This window comes from Colletotrichum costaricense (assembly GCF_030867565.1).
Source record: "Colletotrichum costaricense strain IMI 309622 chromosome Unknown Scaffold_6.1, whole genome shotgun sequence".
NCBI classification, from domain to species: domain Eukaryota; kingdom Fungi; phylum Ascomycota; class Sordariomycetes; order Glomerellales; family Glomerellaceae; genus Colletotrichum; species Colletotrichum costaricense.
In genome coordinates, this window is record NW_026848235.1 from 624,005 (window position 1) to 639,813 (window position 15,809).

The window sequence follows — 15,809 nt, forward strand, 5'->3', positions numbered from 1 at the left end:
TCACTGCCATGGATTTTCGATCACACGATATCAGCAAAGAAAGTAAATCGACCCTTCCCGGTTATTTTTCTTTTATTATCAGTGGTCCCAATCCGAAAGAAACGCCATTGTTGTTTTTGCTTTTTTCCTCAAAACAGCAGAAAGAGACCGAATCTATCCAGTAGACATTACCCTCGTCGACCGAAGCGACGTCATTCCAGCAAAACCGTCCGAAAGACCCAAGCCGTGGAACACAATCTCTATTACCAGCAGAGCCAAGAAACCAAACCTCCAAGGAAAACCCAGACCAGGAGCAAGAAGCAGTGCTATTTAGCATAGTTCACGCCTTCCTCCGAGAAGCAGCCCGCTTCTGCTGCTCCAACAATCCCAAATCCCACCACCCGTCAATAAACTCCATAATCGTCTTGCGCTTCGATTTCCCCCGGCCAAGAGACTTGCCATGGACAAGGTGCTCCACCGGCGTCATCGGCGACCGAGCAGAAGACGGGGCCGGAGAAAGCGGCGGCGCGGGGGAGACGATCAACTCGGGCAAGACGGGCATGGGGTGAACGGGCTGCCTCTGCTCGACAATCTGCACGCGCTTGTGCTGCACTTGGGCCGTGGTAGGGGGCATCTGCATCTGTCGTTGCGTCGACACTGGCATCGGCGGGGGTGGAAACCACGCGGTTGTCCGGATGTGTTGGGAGGCGGGAGGCGGTACAGCGACATGGTGGACATCATCCGAGTCCGAACCCGAAGAATAGTCGCTATCCCACCGCTTCTCCCGCGCCAACACCGCAGCGGTGCCGAGGCTCTTCTTGCTGTTGCTGAAATAGCAACCCCGTACCTCCCTCGTAGGAGGAGGCGGGAAAGAAGGAGCGTAGCCACCACCACCATTTCCACCACCGACTGCCATCCTACCACGGGCGCACCCTCAACCCTCGATATCCTTCACCCCCGCAGGCGCAAGCTTCACCCTGCGCCAGAGGCAGACAGTCGTCACAGCGCTAAACGCGAATAGCACACACAGCGCAATCGAAAGACCCCAGACGGCCTTGATGGCGTAGCACGTGCCCTGGTCGGCGCCGACCCAGATGAAGTAGTTGAGCGCGGAGCCGGTGTTGATGTTGGCCGTCACGGACGCCATGAAGTTGGCGGTACTGCCGCTGGACTTGGGCAGGGCGGCGCAGTCTAGGTAGGAGAGGGGTTTGCCTAGGAGGCAGGCGACGACGATGACGGCGATGAGGAGGAAAGTGTCGGCGCCGGCGGCGAGGAGGAGGGGAAGCATGTTGTCATAGTAGAGGATGTAGGTGATTGAGATGTAGAGGGTTGCGATGCAGGACTAGTGGGGGTGGGAGTCAGCTATCGTTCTTCCAATCTACGAATTCATGACCATTCTCCGAGAAGACTCAGTGCAACGAGTGCAGAACTTACAATAACGAGCGTGCCGATCAAGACCGAGGGCGGAACGGCATCAGCGCCGTTAATCTCCGAAATAAAGTTGGAAACCATGCCAATAATCGAAACCAAGGAAACGAACTGCATGGCGCGCATGGCGGTGAAGGTGTGCCCGAGGGCGCCGAGGCGAGGAGCGGAACCCATGTTTCTGTCGTGCTTCCGGGCGGCGAAGTCGCGGGCCAGGGAGACGGGCGTGACGAGGGTGAGCTTCGGGCGCGGGGCGTGGAAGTGGAGCGCCGTGCGGACGGGGAATCTCCGGGGCGGGAAGGGGATGCTGGCGGTGGGCGACGGGAGGGAGGTTGAGGAAGGAATTTTGGACGAGGTGTCGTAAGTCGCCTGGTGTAGCGACTTTGATGACTTTTGGAAGGACGAAGAGTAAAGCGTGGATAGAATGAGACTCTGAGAAAAGAGAGTTGTAAAGTGATTCGATGAATCGATAGAGAAAGTAAACTTCGTTCAAGATCGTATGTTTCTCGTTTCGTTGCCGTTGATTTGTCGTGACCTAGAAAGGAAATTCGGAAGATGCGAAATGAAAAATCGAGTGTTGACCGAGATAGATAGATGAAAGATAGAGAGAGATATGAGACCTAAACTTGACCAAGGAAATTGACCTAGGAAATAAGGAAAAGAGAGAGGAAAAAGGAAAAGACGGAAGATTGTTGTAAAGACTTGTTGTGTGATGTTGATGAGGAACAGAAAGAAACTCGAGACTGGAAAATGGATGAGATCAATCGTCTTTATACATCATGCAATCACCAAAAAGCAACATCTTCAACCAGCCCAGTAACCAGCCCTGTGGTTCATCTGGCCTGCAAATGGTACCTGAGGTTACTCTGCATTGTTGTTGTTGTGTTGCTAATTCGAGCTCTCGCGGTCTGGACCTATACCGCTAGACATCGACTCCCAAGCCCATGAACATCAAGATATGGCTAGGTACCTTACGGTTCCTGCATGAGATACGTCAGTTGCCGTACCTCTGTGCAAAGCAGTGAGTGAGTGGTTCGCCCTAGACCCTTGGAGGCTCCCGCACCCTGGACGGCACGACGTTCGGCTAGGTATGATGAGCCGCTGGGCTGGGCCAATCACCGTCAACGGCCGGGGTTGCGGTGCGGCGCTTAACGGCGGTGGAGTTCCGGAGAGGTTGGACAAGCGACGCGGGTACGAAATTTACGACGGGGCCACACGGCTCCGGGAAATTGGAGGCTCTTGGACATGCAGCGCCAGACTCTTTTTCTTTTCGAGTATCTCTCATCAAAACTGTGGAGAAGAAAATAGGCGCGTCCAATGGCTGGTTGTCATTGAGCCAGGCCGTGGATGATCGTATTGGGTGGCTGCGCGCCTGTTTTGAAGTCGAGCTAGATGGACATGATTGGTTCTGCTTGATCCCGGGGAACTCACCTAGCTTCCACCTTGGCCTCGACCTGGTGGACATCCATGCCTTTTCTGCATCTTGAACTGATAATCGAACAGACCACTAGACGCGGCCACGCTGGGGCGACGATGGCGGAGGCTGAGGCGCCTGTTCATACGAGCTAGCCCAGGTCCCAAATACATGCAGGTACCGGACCTGAAACCAGGTCTGGCGGTTGCTGGCCAAGGCCGCATATCTTGGTTCCATGATGCTTTATTGTTGAGATCCGTACAGGTCTTGTTCCTGGGCCTCTGTTGGTTTGACGCGTCCGGTATGCGCGAGGATCACTGTACTGATCCTTGAGCCTCTTGCACCTCTTGAGCCTCCCACAGCCGGGGGACGACGATGGTTGGCCCGCGGGCGGTCGGTCCGCTATTGATCGACTTGGCGTCAGCTGGGTCCCTGTAATTGAGATTTCGCGATAGAGTGCTCGACACGATCTAGACCCCGTTCAATCGTCCCTTCACAGGTTCACAGTACAGACGGCTTGCTTCGGATTGTGGGCGCATGAGTAGGTCGCGCTATCGGCCGCAGAGGGCTGTGAGTCCTGCAAATATCATGCCCCGACGATCAGGACATGCGTAGGCATCAAGGTCGCCTCATCAACACGCCCAGATGCACAAAGACAGCTGTCAAGCCTATGAGAATGATGTCACATTGCACGAGGTGGAAAGATCCCTGAGGACACAAGTATTGAATGTGGTTCGCTTGAAATTTCAGTATATGGTTCATGTGTTGCAGTCTTCTTTTGCCTGCCGATACGCCTCGGTAAAAAAGCCCATCAGCACACGTCTTTTCGCCTTACCATCACCGCGGCGCCCTCTGTCTTGTGTTATTGCGTGGCCAGTGATGCTGTAAGGCTGGGTAGGCTCCGTCTTTTCCACGCCAGTTCTTCGTCTCCGCGTCTTTGTATCATTATAGTAGGCTTAACCAAGCAAGTCGTCCAGGCCATGGTTTCCGCCGGAGGAGGAGGCATTTCCAGCAGGCTTCGGTGTCGACGCCGCAGCAGGGGCACCCCAAATTCCTGCACTGCTCTTCTCCTTTGCAAGCTGGCCCAAGGCCGGGCCGGCAGTAGGTGTGCTCGTCTTCTTCACGCCGGAGCTAGCCTGTGACCACAGGGCACCAAATGCATCACCACCGGCAGCGGCCGGCTTAGCAGCAGCTGAAGCCGGCTTTGCCGCCGCTGAAGCACCAGGAGTAGATGCAAAAGAGCCACCAGTAGCCTGCGGGACCGCAGTCTGAACTGAGCCAAAGTAGTTGGGCCCTGAAGGCTGGTATCCAGTAGGCTTGATTTGTGCGGCAGGAGAAGCAACAGCGGGAGTGCTGAAAGCTGAGTAGTTGGCGCTCGGAGCGGGTGACATGGAAGACATGCTGACCATGTTGCCGATGTTGGCCTGTTGAGGCGCAGAGACGGGCTGGGGAGCGGCGAAGGTCGTGGCAGAGTTGGCTGTCATGACGGGAGGGGACATGGGGGTTGCTGCTGCGGGAGCCGAGGGCGCGGACTGGAAGTCGTCAAAGTCGTCGTCGTCGTTGGCAGCCGCAGGAGCAGCAGACAGGGAGGCAAAGCCGGAGCCATTGGACGGAGCCGGGGCAACAGGGGCTGGCATGGAAGACGGCGCAGGGTCGTCAAAGGAGAAGAGATCGACCTCGGGCTCCTTCTTCTTGGGTGGCTCCGCCTTGGGAGCGGGAGCGGCGGCTCGCTCTGGTCTCTTGGATCGAGAAGACGAGGAGCTGGCAGCTGGGCGAGTGTCATCAAACTCGTCGTACTCCTCAAACTTGTCGCCATGTGACTGTGTTTTGCCGTAATCGTTGCTCTCTTCTCCGCCGAACCCACCGCCGTCGCCGTAGACGCCTCCGGAGTAGCCACCGTAGCCTCCGGTCTCGCTTCCGAAGCCTCCATAGCGACTGCCACTCCCGCTTGAGAATCCACCGCCCATGCTCATTCCACCCTCAACACCGGTGTACTTGTTCTTGGTGGCCCGCGCCTTCTTGCGCTCGGTCCGGATGCGCTCGACATCGCCGAGAAGTTCGGCCAATTCCTTGGCACGGTTGCGAACGTTGATTCCTTGGTCCTTTCCGTTCTGATCGATATAGTGGAACTGGCGAAGCATCTTGAGTAGTGTGATGTGGCCGCGGGCATCGTCGATGACTCGTTCGGAGCCGTGCTTGATCAGGAACTCGAGAAGCTGAAGAGCCTTGTAGATTTGCCGCCACTCTTCGGCGGACTTTTCTGTGAACCGACGGTAAATCATGGGCATGATCTCGTTAAGAGTAGCACTGGTAGAACGTCAGTATTGTTGGTTTGTAGCTTTCGGTTCGGGGAGGATTACTAGTTGAAGGTGCCGTTGGCAATCTCTTGCATCAGTGATGAGGACGCGCCCCAAGGTTCGTTGTTTGTTGCCTCTCGGACCTAGAACCTGTTAGACGGACTGGAGTCTACATCAAACGAATGATTAGATGGACGAACCTTGGACTCCATTTCCGTGTAATTCATCACGGCTATGCGCAATTAGCATGCGATCGACATTGGGTTGGACTGGACGGTTCGTGATTACCATTCTGGACCTTTCTGACGCCAGCCTTGACGTCGTACAGGGTCATGTTGGAGACCGTGTCTTTCAGGTTGTTCCAATCCATTTTGGCGGTTTTAACGGGGTGAATATGGAGAGGGATTCGATGAACGGCAAGCAAGAAGCCCAAAGGCACAGGTGAAGGTGGTAAACTCGAAGACGCGATGCTCCTTGTGATTCTTTGTCGACGTTTCAAACAGAAGCGCAATCCAGCGACCTGGCCACCCTGGAACTTTCAGGCCCAGGCTCAGTCAGGTCAATCGGTCTCGGGCAGTGCGGCGGCAGGGGGTACGTACCACGCGGGTGAGATAAGATTGGCTCAGTCTGAGGGAAAGGAGATGTGGGGAGGGAAGGTGTCGAGTCACGTGGTGTACCTCTGGCAACTCTCTGGAATTTGGAAAGCGTCAGCGGGCAGCGGGAAGGAGGAAAGAGCTTCCCTGGTCGGTACGTACTGATTGTGGTGTACCACTGCGCCTCGATCAGCTCACAGCTTGACTCGGAACAGCTACTGTTTCTCCATGAGATATTCTCAGAAACCACCAATTGAATGAAGCTGTACAAGTTTCAGCTAATTGTGTTCCTCAAGTGTAACTGATCTAGGTATCTTACCTGGTTGTAGATAGTTCGTCGTTTATCCTCAAATTGGATGAATTATGAAATAGTTCAAGGCCTTGAGCTCCGACAGCTGTCCATCTCCAATTGACAGACGTGGGTGCCCGTGCTCCAATTCTCAATGGACCACGACCCTGCCGAGCGTGTGTTCCTCAGGTTGCTCTCGCGCCGTGCCATGACCTTCCGCCCCCTTTGGGATGAGTGTCCCTGACCTCACCAAAACTTTTTTCTCCTGAGAGGACAGCAAAGATCCATTTCTTCTCTCATCAGCGACTTTCATCAACCTCTGTGTATCAACAAAACTTCATCTCACTTCTTTAACTCTGTACCTGTACCAACACTTAGACTGTGTAATCCTGCTCTTTGAGGTGTGTAAAACGAGTTCCTTTCGTCATACTCCTTCCTGTTCCCTCTGCATCCAGCACAAGCTTCCCTCTCCCCTTACCAAGCAGCCCATCATCCACCTTGCCTTACCTACCTCGCCCATTCCCACATGAAAGTCGTCGGAGCTACCAGAGCTGGTTGTGCGGCCAATGCGGTTCTCATGCAAGCCAATTGGGCTGTCAGAAGGGACGGCAAAGCTTTGCCATCCAGCCTCTGCAGCTTGATATGCTGCCACATGAGCCATTGAGCCTACCTGGCATCTTAAGCATAGCTCCACGCACGAGCACAGGCCTGGACTTGTCTTGTATGGCAACATACTGGCAACAGCGTCGAGACTCGAGAGCACCAGCCCGCGGTGACGCTGCGGCTACGGATGGTGCCATAGTTCATGCCGGGGAGACTGGACGACTTCATTGGCCTTCGGCTGTTGCATGTTTTGATGCTCGTCGATGGCCGATGCATTGCCTTTCCTTTCCGGCTTGCACGTCACGTCACTCGACTCGTCCACCGCCGGTCCGCCGCCGTCGCCGCTGTTGTACCATCCACTCGTCCATCCAAGCTACCACCTCCCCGCTTCCAGTGGACGCAAGATTCCACGACCTTCCGAAGGGTTGTCAAGGGACAACGTGGGCCAGTGGGGGACGGTGACTTGGCCGTGGCCGACAGCCAGACAAACGACTCCATCCAGCTGTACCAGCTTGCTGTCGTTGCCCCCCTCCCCAGGGTACCTCCCTTGTCGCTCCAATGGCCAGCGGCCTCGGGATTTTGACGTGCATTCGTCTGTCCTGCCCGTACCGCACCGTGGGTTACCAATGGCTCTCCCTCCTGTTCGCTGTCCTGCTCGGAGGTATTTACCTCTCTATGAGCTGTGGGTGAGAGAGTTCATCCAGGTACCGGTGTCAAGCTGGCAGGCCGGTGGAGGTACAAGCCGTCATCCTCTGGCACACCGTCTTCAGCCCAGACATTGCCGCGGTGGGATGTTTCTCTCTTCTCGGCTTCTGATTGAGAATCGTTTTCGTCCCCAACGTTGCCGGCTGGCCGGGTAACTGGAAGGGTTGAGCTTAACTTGCGTTTGCTGTTTTGCTCTGCTTATCCGGTTTGCCTGTCGAGCTAGGCGCAAGGCGGGGTTGAATGGTTCATGAAGTCAGTCATCCCACTCAGCAGCTCTTTGACATGACTTTTGCCTCGCTCTTTTGGTTCGACTGGAACTGGACGGCAAGTTCAAGCCAGCATCAGCACAAGCAATTGGGCTGGTGTGCTAGCTGGGCTGGACCGGACTGAACTGGTGGGCTGAGGCGAGACGGAACCGAAGCAAAGACCCAAGCAGAGCAAGCCGGGAAGAAGATCCCTTTGCCCCTCGTTTTTCCTTCCTGCCCTCTTCCCAGTTATTGCAACTTTCCATTGCGCCTGCCCCTCCCCGCCGCATCGCCTCCTTCCTTCCCTCCCACAACGCCCCGACCCAACCCCTCCTTCCCTTCCGTCACCTTGACCTTCGGCGGTACTTGCGCCTTGTACCCCCCAAGGTACCCTGGGAGGTACCAATACGCAATACGTACTTGGGTCAGGTACATTCTCAGTCCGTCAGTGACCTCAGCAACAGCTCACTTCACGTGACTTTTCACCCCTCTTTTCTCGCTTTCTCAACTTCTTATTCGCCCCTTCGGCACCCGCAGTGGGGAGCTCCTGCGCTAACAATAAACCCCTCCACCCAGCTGTTGAAAAAATGAGACCAACCCTTTTGCGACCCCTCCTACCCCGCCATACCTTCGCCTGCTCCTCCGTTTCACCCTCGCCCTTTTCTCGACCTTCTGCCTTCATTCAACCTCTCCGAACTGTGATTCCTGCATCTACCAAGCCATCCGTTCGATTCTTCTCAGCATCCAAAATCATGCCTTCCCAAGTGTAAGTCTCTCCTTTACTCGGCCTTGCTCAAGAGCACCATCACCATCACGACGATGCTCTCAATGACGCAATAACTAACCCTCTGTACAGTTACTTCGACATTGAGTGGGAGGGTCCCGTCCTCGACGGCTCCGGACGTCCCACCTCTACCGTCCAGCGTAAGTTTTTTCTTCCGGTTATCCATTGAATTTCATCAAAACAACCATCACCATGGTCGTTTTCGATGTTCCCAGCATCACAATGCCTACGTCTATAGCTCTAGACGGCATGGAAATCACCCCACCTCGACTCCAAAAGGCTCGAAACTTTGTTGTTCGCCCAACTTTGGCTGTTCCAGCTGTCTTTTTACCGACCCCGCCATCTTCACCGCATCCAGAGCTTCGCTGACCAAGCTTTCCGTCGTACAGAGCAGAACGGCCGCATCGTCTTCAACCTCTTCGATGACGTTGTCCCCAAGACCGCCGCCAACTTCCGCGCTCTCTGCACCGGCGAGAAGGGCTTCGGCTACCAGGGCTCTTCCTTCCACCGCATCATCCCCGACTTCATGCTTCAGGGTGGTGACTTCACCCGTGGCAACGGCACCGGTGGCAAGTCCATCTACGGCGAGAAGTTCGCCGACGAGAACTTCCAGTTGAAGCACGACAAGCCCGGTCTGCTTTCCATGGCCAACGCCGGCCCCAACACGTAAGATCTCTCCAGCCGTCACTTTGTCCAAACGCGGCAGCTAACCCTCCACCCAGCAACGGCTCCCAGTTCTTCGTTACCACCGTCGTCACCTCGTGGCTCAACGGCCGCCACGTCGTCTTCGGCGAGGTTGCTGACCAGAACGGCCTCAACATCGTCAAGGCTCTCGAGGCTACCGGCTCCTCCAGCGGTGCCGTCAAGTACGGCAAGCGCCCCACCATCGTCGCCTCTGGTGCGTTGTAAAGTGCTTCTCGCTCGGTTCTTTGTACGTTAGGTCCTGCTTCTGAAATGTCGCGAGAGACACCTTGACGCGAAAGGGAGGACGACTTTTGGTAGAGACTTGGGTATTGCGCCATCACGCAGCTTGGCGGCAATCAGCTTTACTGCTGCTACATAGTCTGCCAAGACAAAAAGTTACTGCCACCTTTATGCTGCCGCTACGTGACATTTTGCCTTTGACTCACTTTACCCCTAATGACCTGGTCGATCAAGTACCGAGGCATCGTGTGACAAATTTACCGTTCATAACCAATGTACGTTCAAGGCGTAGAATCACTTGAATGCATTCAACACAACGAGCGCGGTGGGGTCAAACATGTCATTGGTATAATTACAGCCAATGGCTCGTCGCCATTGAATCTAAATTCCCTTTAGGGAGGATGGAAACTCTACCCTTCAGGCCCTGGCAAACCGTCCCGCCCAAGTCCTTCTTTTTGATGATTCGTGCCAACGCCAATGCAATGCTTTCCATGATGTGAATGAATCAAACAGACCCAACCCAAAACAAAGAAGACCTCCTTTTGCTACTCCCTAGGACAGAAGAACCCCCCTCTCATTCCAGACCCAGCCATCGCTGGAAGTAAACGCAATTGCTCGCGCTCACAGGACCGCCCTCCTCGCAGAGCTCAAAAACGGGACACCGCCCGCAAGGAGCCTCCGTGTACCCATTGACAAACGGCTCCGGCCCGCCCTCGTCGTCCTGGCGGCCCGCCCAGGCCGTGTTGCTCTGTCGCGGGGCGCGGCAAACTCTGTAGCCGACGCGGCCCGAGACGCGGATCGACTCGATGAGGCCGTCGAAAACAAGCACGTCAATGAGCTTCTGCATGTCTTCCTCGCCGAGGATCGTGTCGCTCGTAATGCCCGACTGGGAGATGAAGCGCGCGATCTCGCGCACGGTGGGGTATTCTTTGAATCCCGCGGGGAGGGGCAGGCAGGTTGGTTCTCGCTTGGGAGGTTGGACGACCGGAGCGGGTTTGGTGTCTGCTTCGCTGGCGCCCGAGATTTCTCCCGCGCTGCGCTTCTTGCCCTTGGTATCCGGGAGACCGCCCTTGAGGACGCCCTTTTTGGGCACAGCGGTGCGGGTGGCGGCTGACGAAGAGGAGGAAGAGCCGGTGCTGTGGTAGGTGCTCTTGCGCTTGACGTAGTCAAAGATGACGCGCTGGATTTCCTCGATGAAGGCCTCGTCGAACGTCGAGTCGGTGAACCAGGGCCCGCCGGTGGCGCGTTCCGAGGGCCGCATGGAGGCCTTGATGAACATGCGCTTGTTGGGGTGCTCGACGTTCTTGAAGGGGGCGATGAGGCCCTTTCCTTGCAGCTGTTTGAGGGCCGTCTTGAGGACCGAGTCGTGCATGTTGAGGCGGTTCTGGATTGATTTGGACCAGATTCCGTCGCCGCCTGCTTCGTCGATTGCGCCGTAGACCATGCGCTGTTCGTCTGTCGTGCAGAGCTTGTATCTGCAGGGGAAATTAGTTAGCATGGCTGGCGAGCTGATGCTGTCCAAGCATGGAGAGTGAGACTTACTTTTCCGCATCTTCGACGGAGCGCCATCGCCAGGCGAGGCCGGTCTGGGAGGAGACGGCGATGAGGAGGCGGTCGTTTGTGAGACTCTGGAGGCACTTCAAGAGGGTAACGGTGTCGCGATTCGGGATCACGTCAAAGTCGAGGAGATCGTATTGGGTGAAGAGCTCGTTCTCGTCGCCGGCCTTTTGGAATTTCTCGTACAGCATGTCCTTCCACACCTCTAGCTTAGAGTCGGTGCTCGAGGTGGTTGCCGCCGAGGGCGAGTCCGCCGCTGGGGGTGCGGGAGCCATTGCGCCTGTCTACGACGGCGGCGGCGGCCTGTCTCGCTTTGGTTTTGTGATTATTTGTAGGAAGGTGCGGTCGCGCAACGAGAATTGAAAGGTTCAGGGAGTCGGTTCGAGCCCAGCTGTGTCGTAGATGTGGCGGGGACTTGTTGGTGATGTGTGATCGATCGGTGGTGGTGGGGGAGTTTGTGCCTGGGGGATTTTTTTAAGTCGTCTGGGGTCGTAGTCGAGTTTCGCGCGATCGAGGGGTCGTCGCTTTGCGCCGGCAAAAGAGTACAGAGTGCCGGACTATTGAATCGAACCTTGGTTCCAAAGTAAAGCTCAAGGTCTGAGGTCGTCAATTGAATCGCATCAGCAAGTGTCGTGCCGGGAGTGTCGATAGGAAAGGGTAGATTCGTCGGGTCGGAGCAGACGCCCTGAGAGGCGCTTCGCCCACGGTGAGGTGGGTGCGGTTGACTTGGGTCGGCGACGATGGTGGGATTGGTTTTTGGAGCTGCATCAGAGGTCGATCAGCACTGCGGGCAGCCCAGGCAAGAAAAAAAAAAAAGTAACTGCCCCGCCTCTCAGAGTGAAAGTGACCTGCGCACCTGGCGGCACATCAAATCAGCCTTGCATTGGTGCCGGATGAACTGCGGGTGGGCTGCAATTGCGCTGGGATGGCCTGCTGAGGAACGGTACGTACCGCTAGTGATGGTGGAGCATCGTCGACGTCTTGTTGAACAAGAGTCTCTTTCTTGGTCAAGCTTGACGTATCTTGTTGAAGAAAGAACAATTTGATTGTACTTAACTCGAATTCCTTCGTCTTTCCGATGAATCACAGGGGAGTACTGAGGTCTTGGCCAAAATTTATGTGATCCCATCGCGCCTTGTTCTACTTGGGTTGTTCTCCGAGTGAGTCACTGCTAAGAATCCTCAAGGTTGAGACGACATGTCAGCCGGTGCCTCGGATGATCTTGTGGCACAGCAAGCCCGGAAGTCAAAGTCACTATGACGAGACATTTCCTAATTCTTCATTTCATCAAATGGTGGCTGTGAGATTTATGGATTGCAATCCCATGTAATGGGAGCTGCGTTCTCACTGCAAATTCATCGTAAACTCGTAAAAAAAAGTCGTTGAGAGCGTATCCTCTTAGCATGAGGTTCGTTGTTTAATCTCCAAATAGTCTCTAAGACTTCAATTCCAAACTCTAAATCTTATTCTTTTATCACTACTATTGGCGTTGTGTTGCAAGAGGTTTCGAATTTTATGGCGGTTCATGATGGGGCTTAATCAACAATGCTTGTGAGAATAATAGATTGTACTTCTTATCCCTTGGGCAGCCTTCTCATGACTCATTTGAGACTTCGCAACATAACTGAAGTCAAAAATTTGGGCACATTGCTATCATCAAGGACCTTGACAGCTGCCAGGATTGGCCAGACCTTTCATAGGAAGTTGGTTGCTTTAGTTGTGGCTCGTTTTGATGGAGAGTAAAGTTTCGCTTTATATAGTCCGGACGGTAATGGTTCTAGTTAATCACACATTACTCCTAAAAGATAGACTCAACTTGAATAGTAGCATCAAGGAACGGCCTTTGCCCATGGTACGTCGATATACTTCTCATATTCACTTACCTGCCAACACAAATATTGAACTCTGTGGTCTGACTCAACCTGCAATGGCTGGCCTGGGTACATGGGGTGATCAGTCGAAGTTTGCTCTCTCTCTCCTGCTTCTTCTTCTTGTATTGAGACATTGGGCAATCCTGTGGGTGTTCTGACAAGGCTCGCGATTGCCACTGTCATGGGGGACAGCATTGGAAAGGCCGTGTAAGCTTCAATCATCCCAACTCATCGCTTCAACGCGTCACACCTGGGATTCAATTTTGAGGAAAGACAAAACCCAAGATGAGAGAAAGATTCAAATCATTTTCACAGCACATATCCCCGACAATCAACATATCTCATGTACACATGCACAACCCTGGAAGGTAGTCACGTACGGAGCCAGTCCCGGCCCACGGACCACAAAAACCACACATAAAACCGGAGCCCCGGCACCGCCCCACTTTACCGGAAAGAAATTTGGTAAAAATCTCTTCACATTGCAACTTTCAACCCTACTTAATGACTCAATTGCCAACTGTTTCCAACAAACCAGCAGGTCCATCGGACCAGCTTCCAATAACCCGCCTTGCTAGCTCAATCGGTAGAGCGTGAGACTCTTAATCTCAAGGTTGCGGGTTCGACCCCCGCGTGAGGCTCAAATCCTCACCGCGATTGGCGAAGCCACTCCTCGGGTTAATCTTTTGCTTTTTGTTCGTCGTGGAAGGATGGTATTGTCTGCTCTTCCTTGCTTTTGGGTATGTGTTATGCTGTATAGTGGAGGCCCACCTAAACGTAAGTCAACAAGTCTCGTAACCTTCCTTGGAATGTTGAGTTGGTCAAAAACAGTGTATTAGCAGTATTGCTGTGATGATATCTCGCTCTGGTACGCCCATCTTTTCTAGGCAAACGCTCCGACAATGGCCATGAGTGATGCTCCGCCAACCACAGCCATGTAGGCATTCAGCCGTTTCCGCCCCTGTAGAATCTTGTAGCTCTTCTCTGAGAGGAAATCTTCGGCTAGCAGCTGGACCAGTCCAGCAAAGAGGAGCAACCCAGCCGAGATGGCGTTCATGAACCCAACCATCAGCAACCCGGTCTGGCTCATGGGGTCGTACAGATTATGCACAATAAGACCAATGAGCTGACCGAGCGGCGTCGTGCCTCCGAACGCGAGAACCATGAGCCATGGCCGCGCAGAGGACCGGGGCAGTTGGATGGCGGCGATTCGGCTGCCGAGTGCGAGTCCCTCGAATGTCTGGTGGAAGCTGATGGCGATGAGGAAGACGATGAAGGTCGGGCCCGTCGCGACTGAAATGGCCATGCCGATGAAGACGCTGTGGAAGAGAATGCCTCCTTCTAGTAGCAGACATTGGCGAAGAAGCTTGCTCTGCTCCTCTTCCGTGACGATCTGGGGTGCGCCGGGGGTAACTGTAATCTTTGGACGGATGCCGGGTGAGCTCCGGCGTCTAGGCTCGTTGGCGGGGGTCGGGTCCAGCTCATTGACATCAAGGTCAATGTCCGATTCGTCGTCGTCGTCAAAGCTATCTCGACCGTTGGCAAGGCTATCGTTCGCTTTCGCACGCGTCGGCGTCGAGCTCGGCAAAGGCGATGCGCCGGCCATTAGCCCTTGAGTAGAATCCATGTTATCGAGGCTGATGTCTTCCGGCCGGTGAGAGCCGTGTCTGTGCGATGCCAAGCTTCCTGCGGCATGGGTGTTTGCTGCAGAATGCCCGCTGCCCTCTTCGTCGTCCCAGTACTCGTACTCGTGTGAATGGGAGTGGGAGTGACCGGCCCCGCGGGTGGCTAGGTAGGACTCGAGCGCGACGACGGAGAGTGCTGCCACCATAGCAATCAACCCTGCCATCTGGGGGTAGCCTTTGTTGAAGACGAACGGGAGACACGGGTCGGTGAGTGAGGTGAAGGCGGTCGGGAGGAGGTGGACGAAGGACGTTGCGAGGAGAACGCCGGTGCCGAAGTGCTGGCAGTAGAAGAGAATTATGCTCTGCGGTCGGCCTTTGGAGGTTCTTCTGGGGAGTAGTGGAATTCCGCATGCTATCAATCATTAGCAAGCGCTCCATCAAATGACATTGAACCAAGAGCTTGGGCGGGAACTCCTCTCGAGTGTTCCGTCGCAGGCCATCATGGTCTCGCCAGGTATCGTCGAGCTGTAGAAACCAGAAACGTGTCGCTTACAGATTGTACTCAGCGCCAATATCAAGATCAGCGCGCCAATATGCAGCGCGGTATCGTAGGACTCCTTTCTAGATGAACCGCATTGTGGCTTCGTTGCCTCTGCCGCAGCAGCTTCGGCATTCGTGACTGGAGGTCCATGTCGCTTGGATAGCTCGGCGAGGAGGAATTCAGTCGGTATCGAGGCCCAGGAAGCGGCATCTTCGGGACGTGGCATGTGTTAGCAAAAAGGCCACATTGACATATCTAGCTTCGCATGGGGAATTATCCTCCTCGTCGCTGGATATCTCGGGATAGTATCTACCTCTCGGCCAAACTCCCGTGGCTCCTATATCACCCATTCTGGACAGCGGACGTTGATGATGTCTGGCACAATACCATGGCGGCTCTGCACCGGGGAAAAGATGCAGACGAGATGGTTCAAGGAGACAGAACCTAAAAACAGGGACAGAGAAGGGAGACGGATCGTGCTTCGGCTTCGTCCCAAGTCTGAGGTGCGCCCTGGGAAACGCGGGACCCGAAAGAAGTGTAAAAGTGCCCGGTGGTGAGCAGCACCGAGAGACAGGATAGGCGGGCCCTTTGCCCTTTGGGGGTGCTTGGAGGGGGGCGGAGCTCCTGAACTGCATAGAGCTTCCCCCCCGGTCCACTGTGTCCTAATCTTCAACCCCGTGTCTCCCCCTATGAAAACATGCGCACACGGGGGCCGTTTGACCCCTTGGATTTGCTGTTCAGCAGGGGTGACGGAGTCTCGGGGCCACCTTGACAGCTGCAATCTGCGCTAACAACGTAATCGCCCAGTGAAGCGAGGGGCCGTTTTCAGAATCAAAACACACCCCCTGTGAAGGCTGGGCGCTCATGTCTTATCGGGCAGATAAATTATGTCAGCTGTGCTCGATAAGATAAGAGCTATGACGAATGGTGGGCCTCGGCAACATGACTAACCGATTC

The 15,809-nt window shown here is 54.8% G+C and overlaps 5 protein-coding genes across 5 annotated transcripts; 1 reads left to right on the top strand and 4 right to left on the bottom strand.

The window, feature by feature from the left end:
- Positions 1 to 319: 319 nt before the first annotated feature.
- CCOS01_06437 (uncharacterized protein) lies at positions 320 to 1,887 on the bottom strand (the record flags this gene model as incomplete). Its single annotated transcript, XM_060454606.1, has 3 exons — positions 320 to 896; positions 1,008 to 1,321; positions 1,414 to 1,887. Coding segments are annotated over 3 exons (1,365 nt in total), but the record flags the coding sequence as incomplete, so codon positions are not given.
- A 1,887-nt stretch (positions 1,888 to 3,774) lies between these two features.
- On the bottom strand, positions 3,775 to 5,485 carry CCOS01_06438 (epsin-3; the record flags this gene model as incomplete). The annotated part of the gene is made up of 4 exons (XM_060454607.1): positions 3,775 to 5,125; positions 5,179 to 5,258; positions 5,316 to 5,347; positions 5,404 to 5,485. The coding sequence occupies 4 exons, from the start codon at positions 5,483 to 5,485 to the stop codon at positions 3,775 to 3,777; spliced, it is 1,545 nt and encodes a 514-aa protein (XP_060314307.1).
- Positions 5,486 to 8,302: 2,817 nt separating this feature from the next.
- Positions 8,303 to 9,243, top strand: CCOS01_06439 (cyclophilin type peptidyl-prolyl cis-trans isomerase/CLD; the record flags this gene model as incomplete). Its single annotated transcript, XM_060454608.1, has 4 exons — positions 8,303 to 8,316; positions 8,407 to 8,474; positions 8,724 to 9,000; positions 9,057 to 9,243. 4 exons carry the CDS (start codon positions 8,303 to 8,305, stop codon positions 9,241 to 9,243), a joined length of 546 nt encoding a protein of 181 aa, XP_060314308.1.
- A 589-nt stretch (positions 9,244 to 9,832) lies between these two features.
- CCOS01_06440 (RNA polymerase Rpc34 subunit) lies at positions 9,833 to 11,090 on the bottom strand (the record flags this gene model as incomplete). Its single annotated transcript, XM_060454609.1, has 2 exons — positions 9,833 to 10,733; positions 10,801 to 11,090. The coding sequence occupies 2 exons, from the start codon at positions 11,088 to 11,090 to the stop codon at positions 9,833 to 9,835; spliced, it is 1,191 nt and encodes a 396-aa protein (XP_060314309.1).
- A 2,479-nt stretch (positions 11,091 to 13,569) lies between these two features.
- Positions 13,570 to 15,078, bottom strand: CCOS01_06441 (ZIP Zinc transporter; the record flags this gene model as incomplete). Its single annotated transcript, XM_060454610.1, has 2 exons — positions 13,570 to 14,723; positions 14,784 to 15,078. 2 exons carry the CDS (start codon positions 15,076 to 15,078, stop codon positions 13,570 to 13,572), a joined length of 1,449 nt encoding a protein of 482 aa, XP_060314310.1.
- Positions 15,079 to 15,809: the final 731 nt, after the last annotated feature.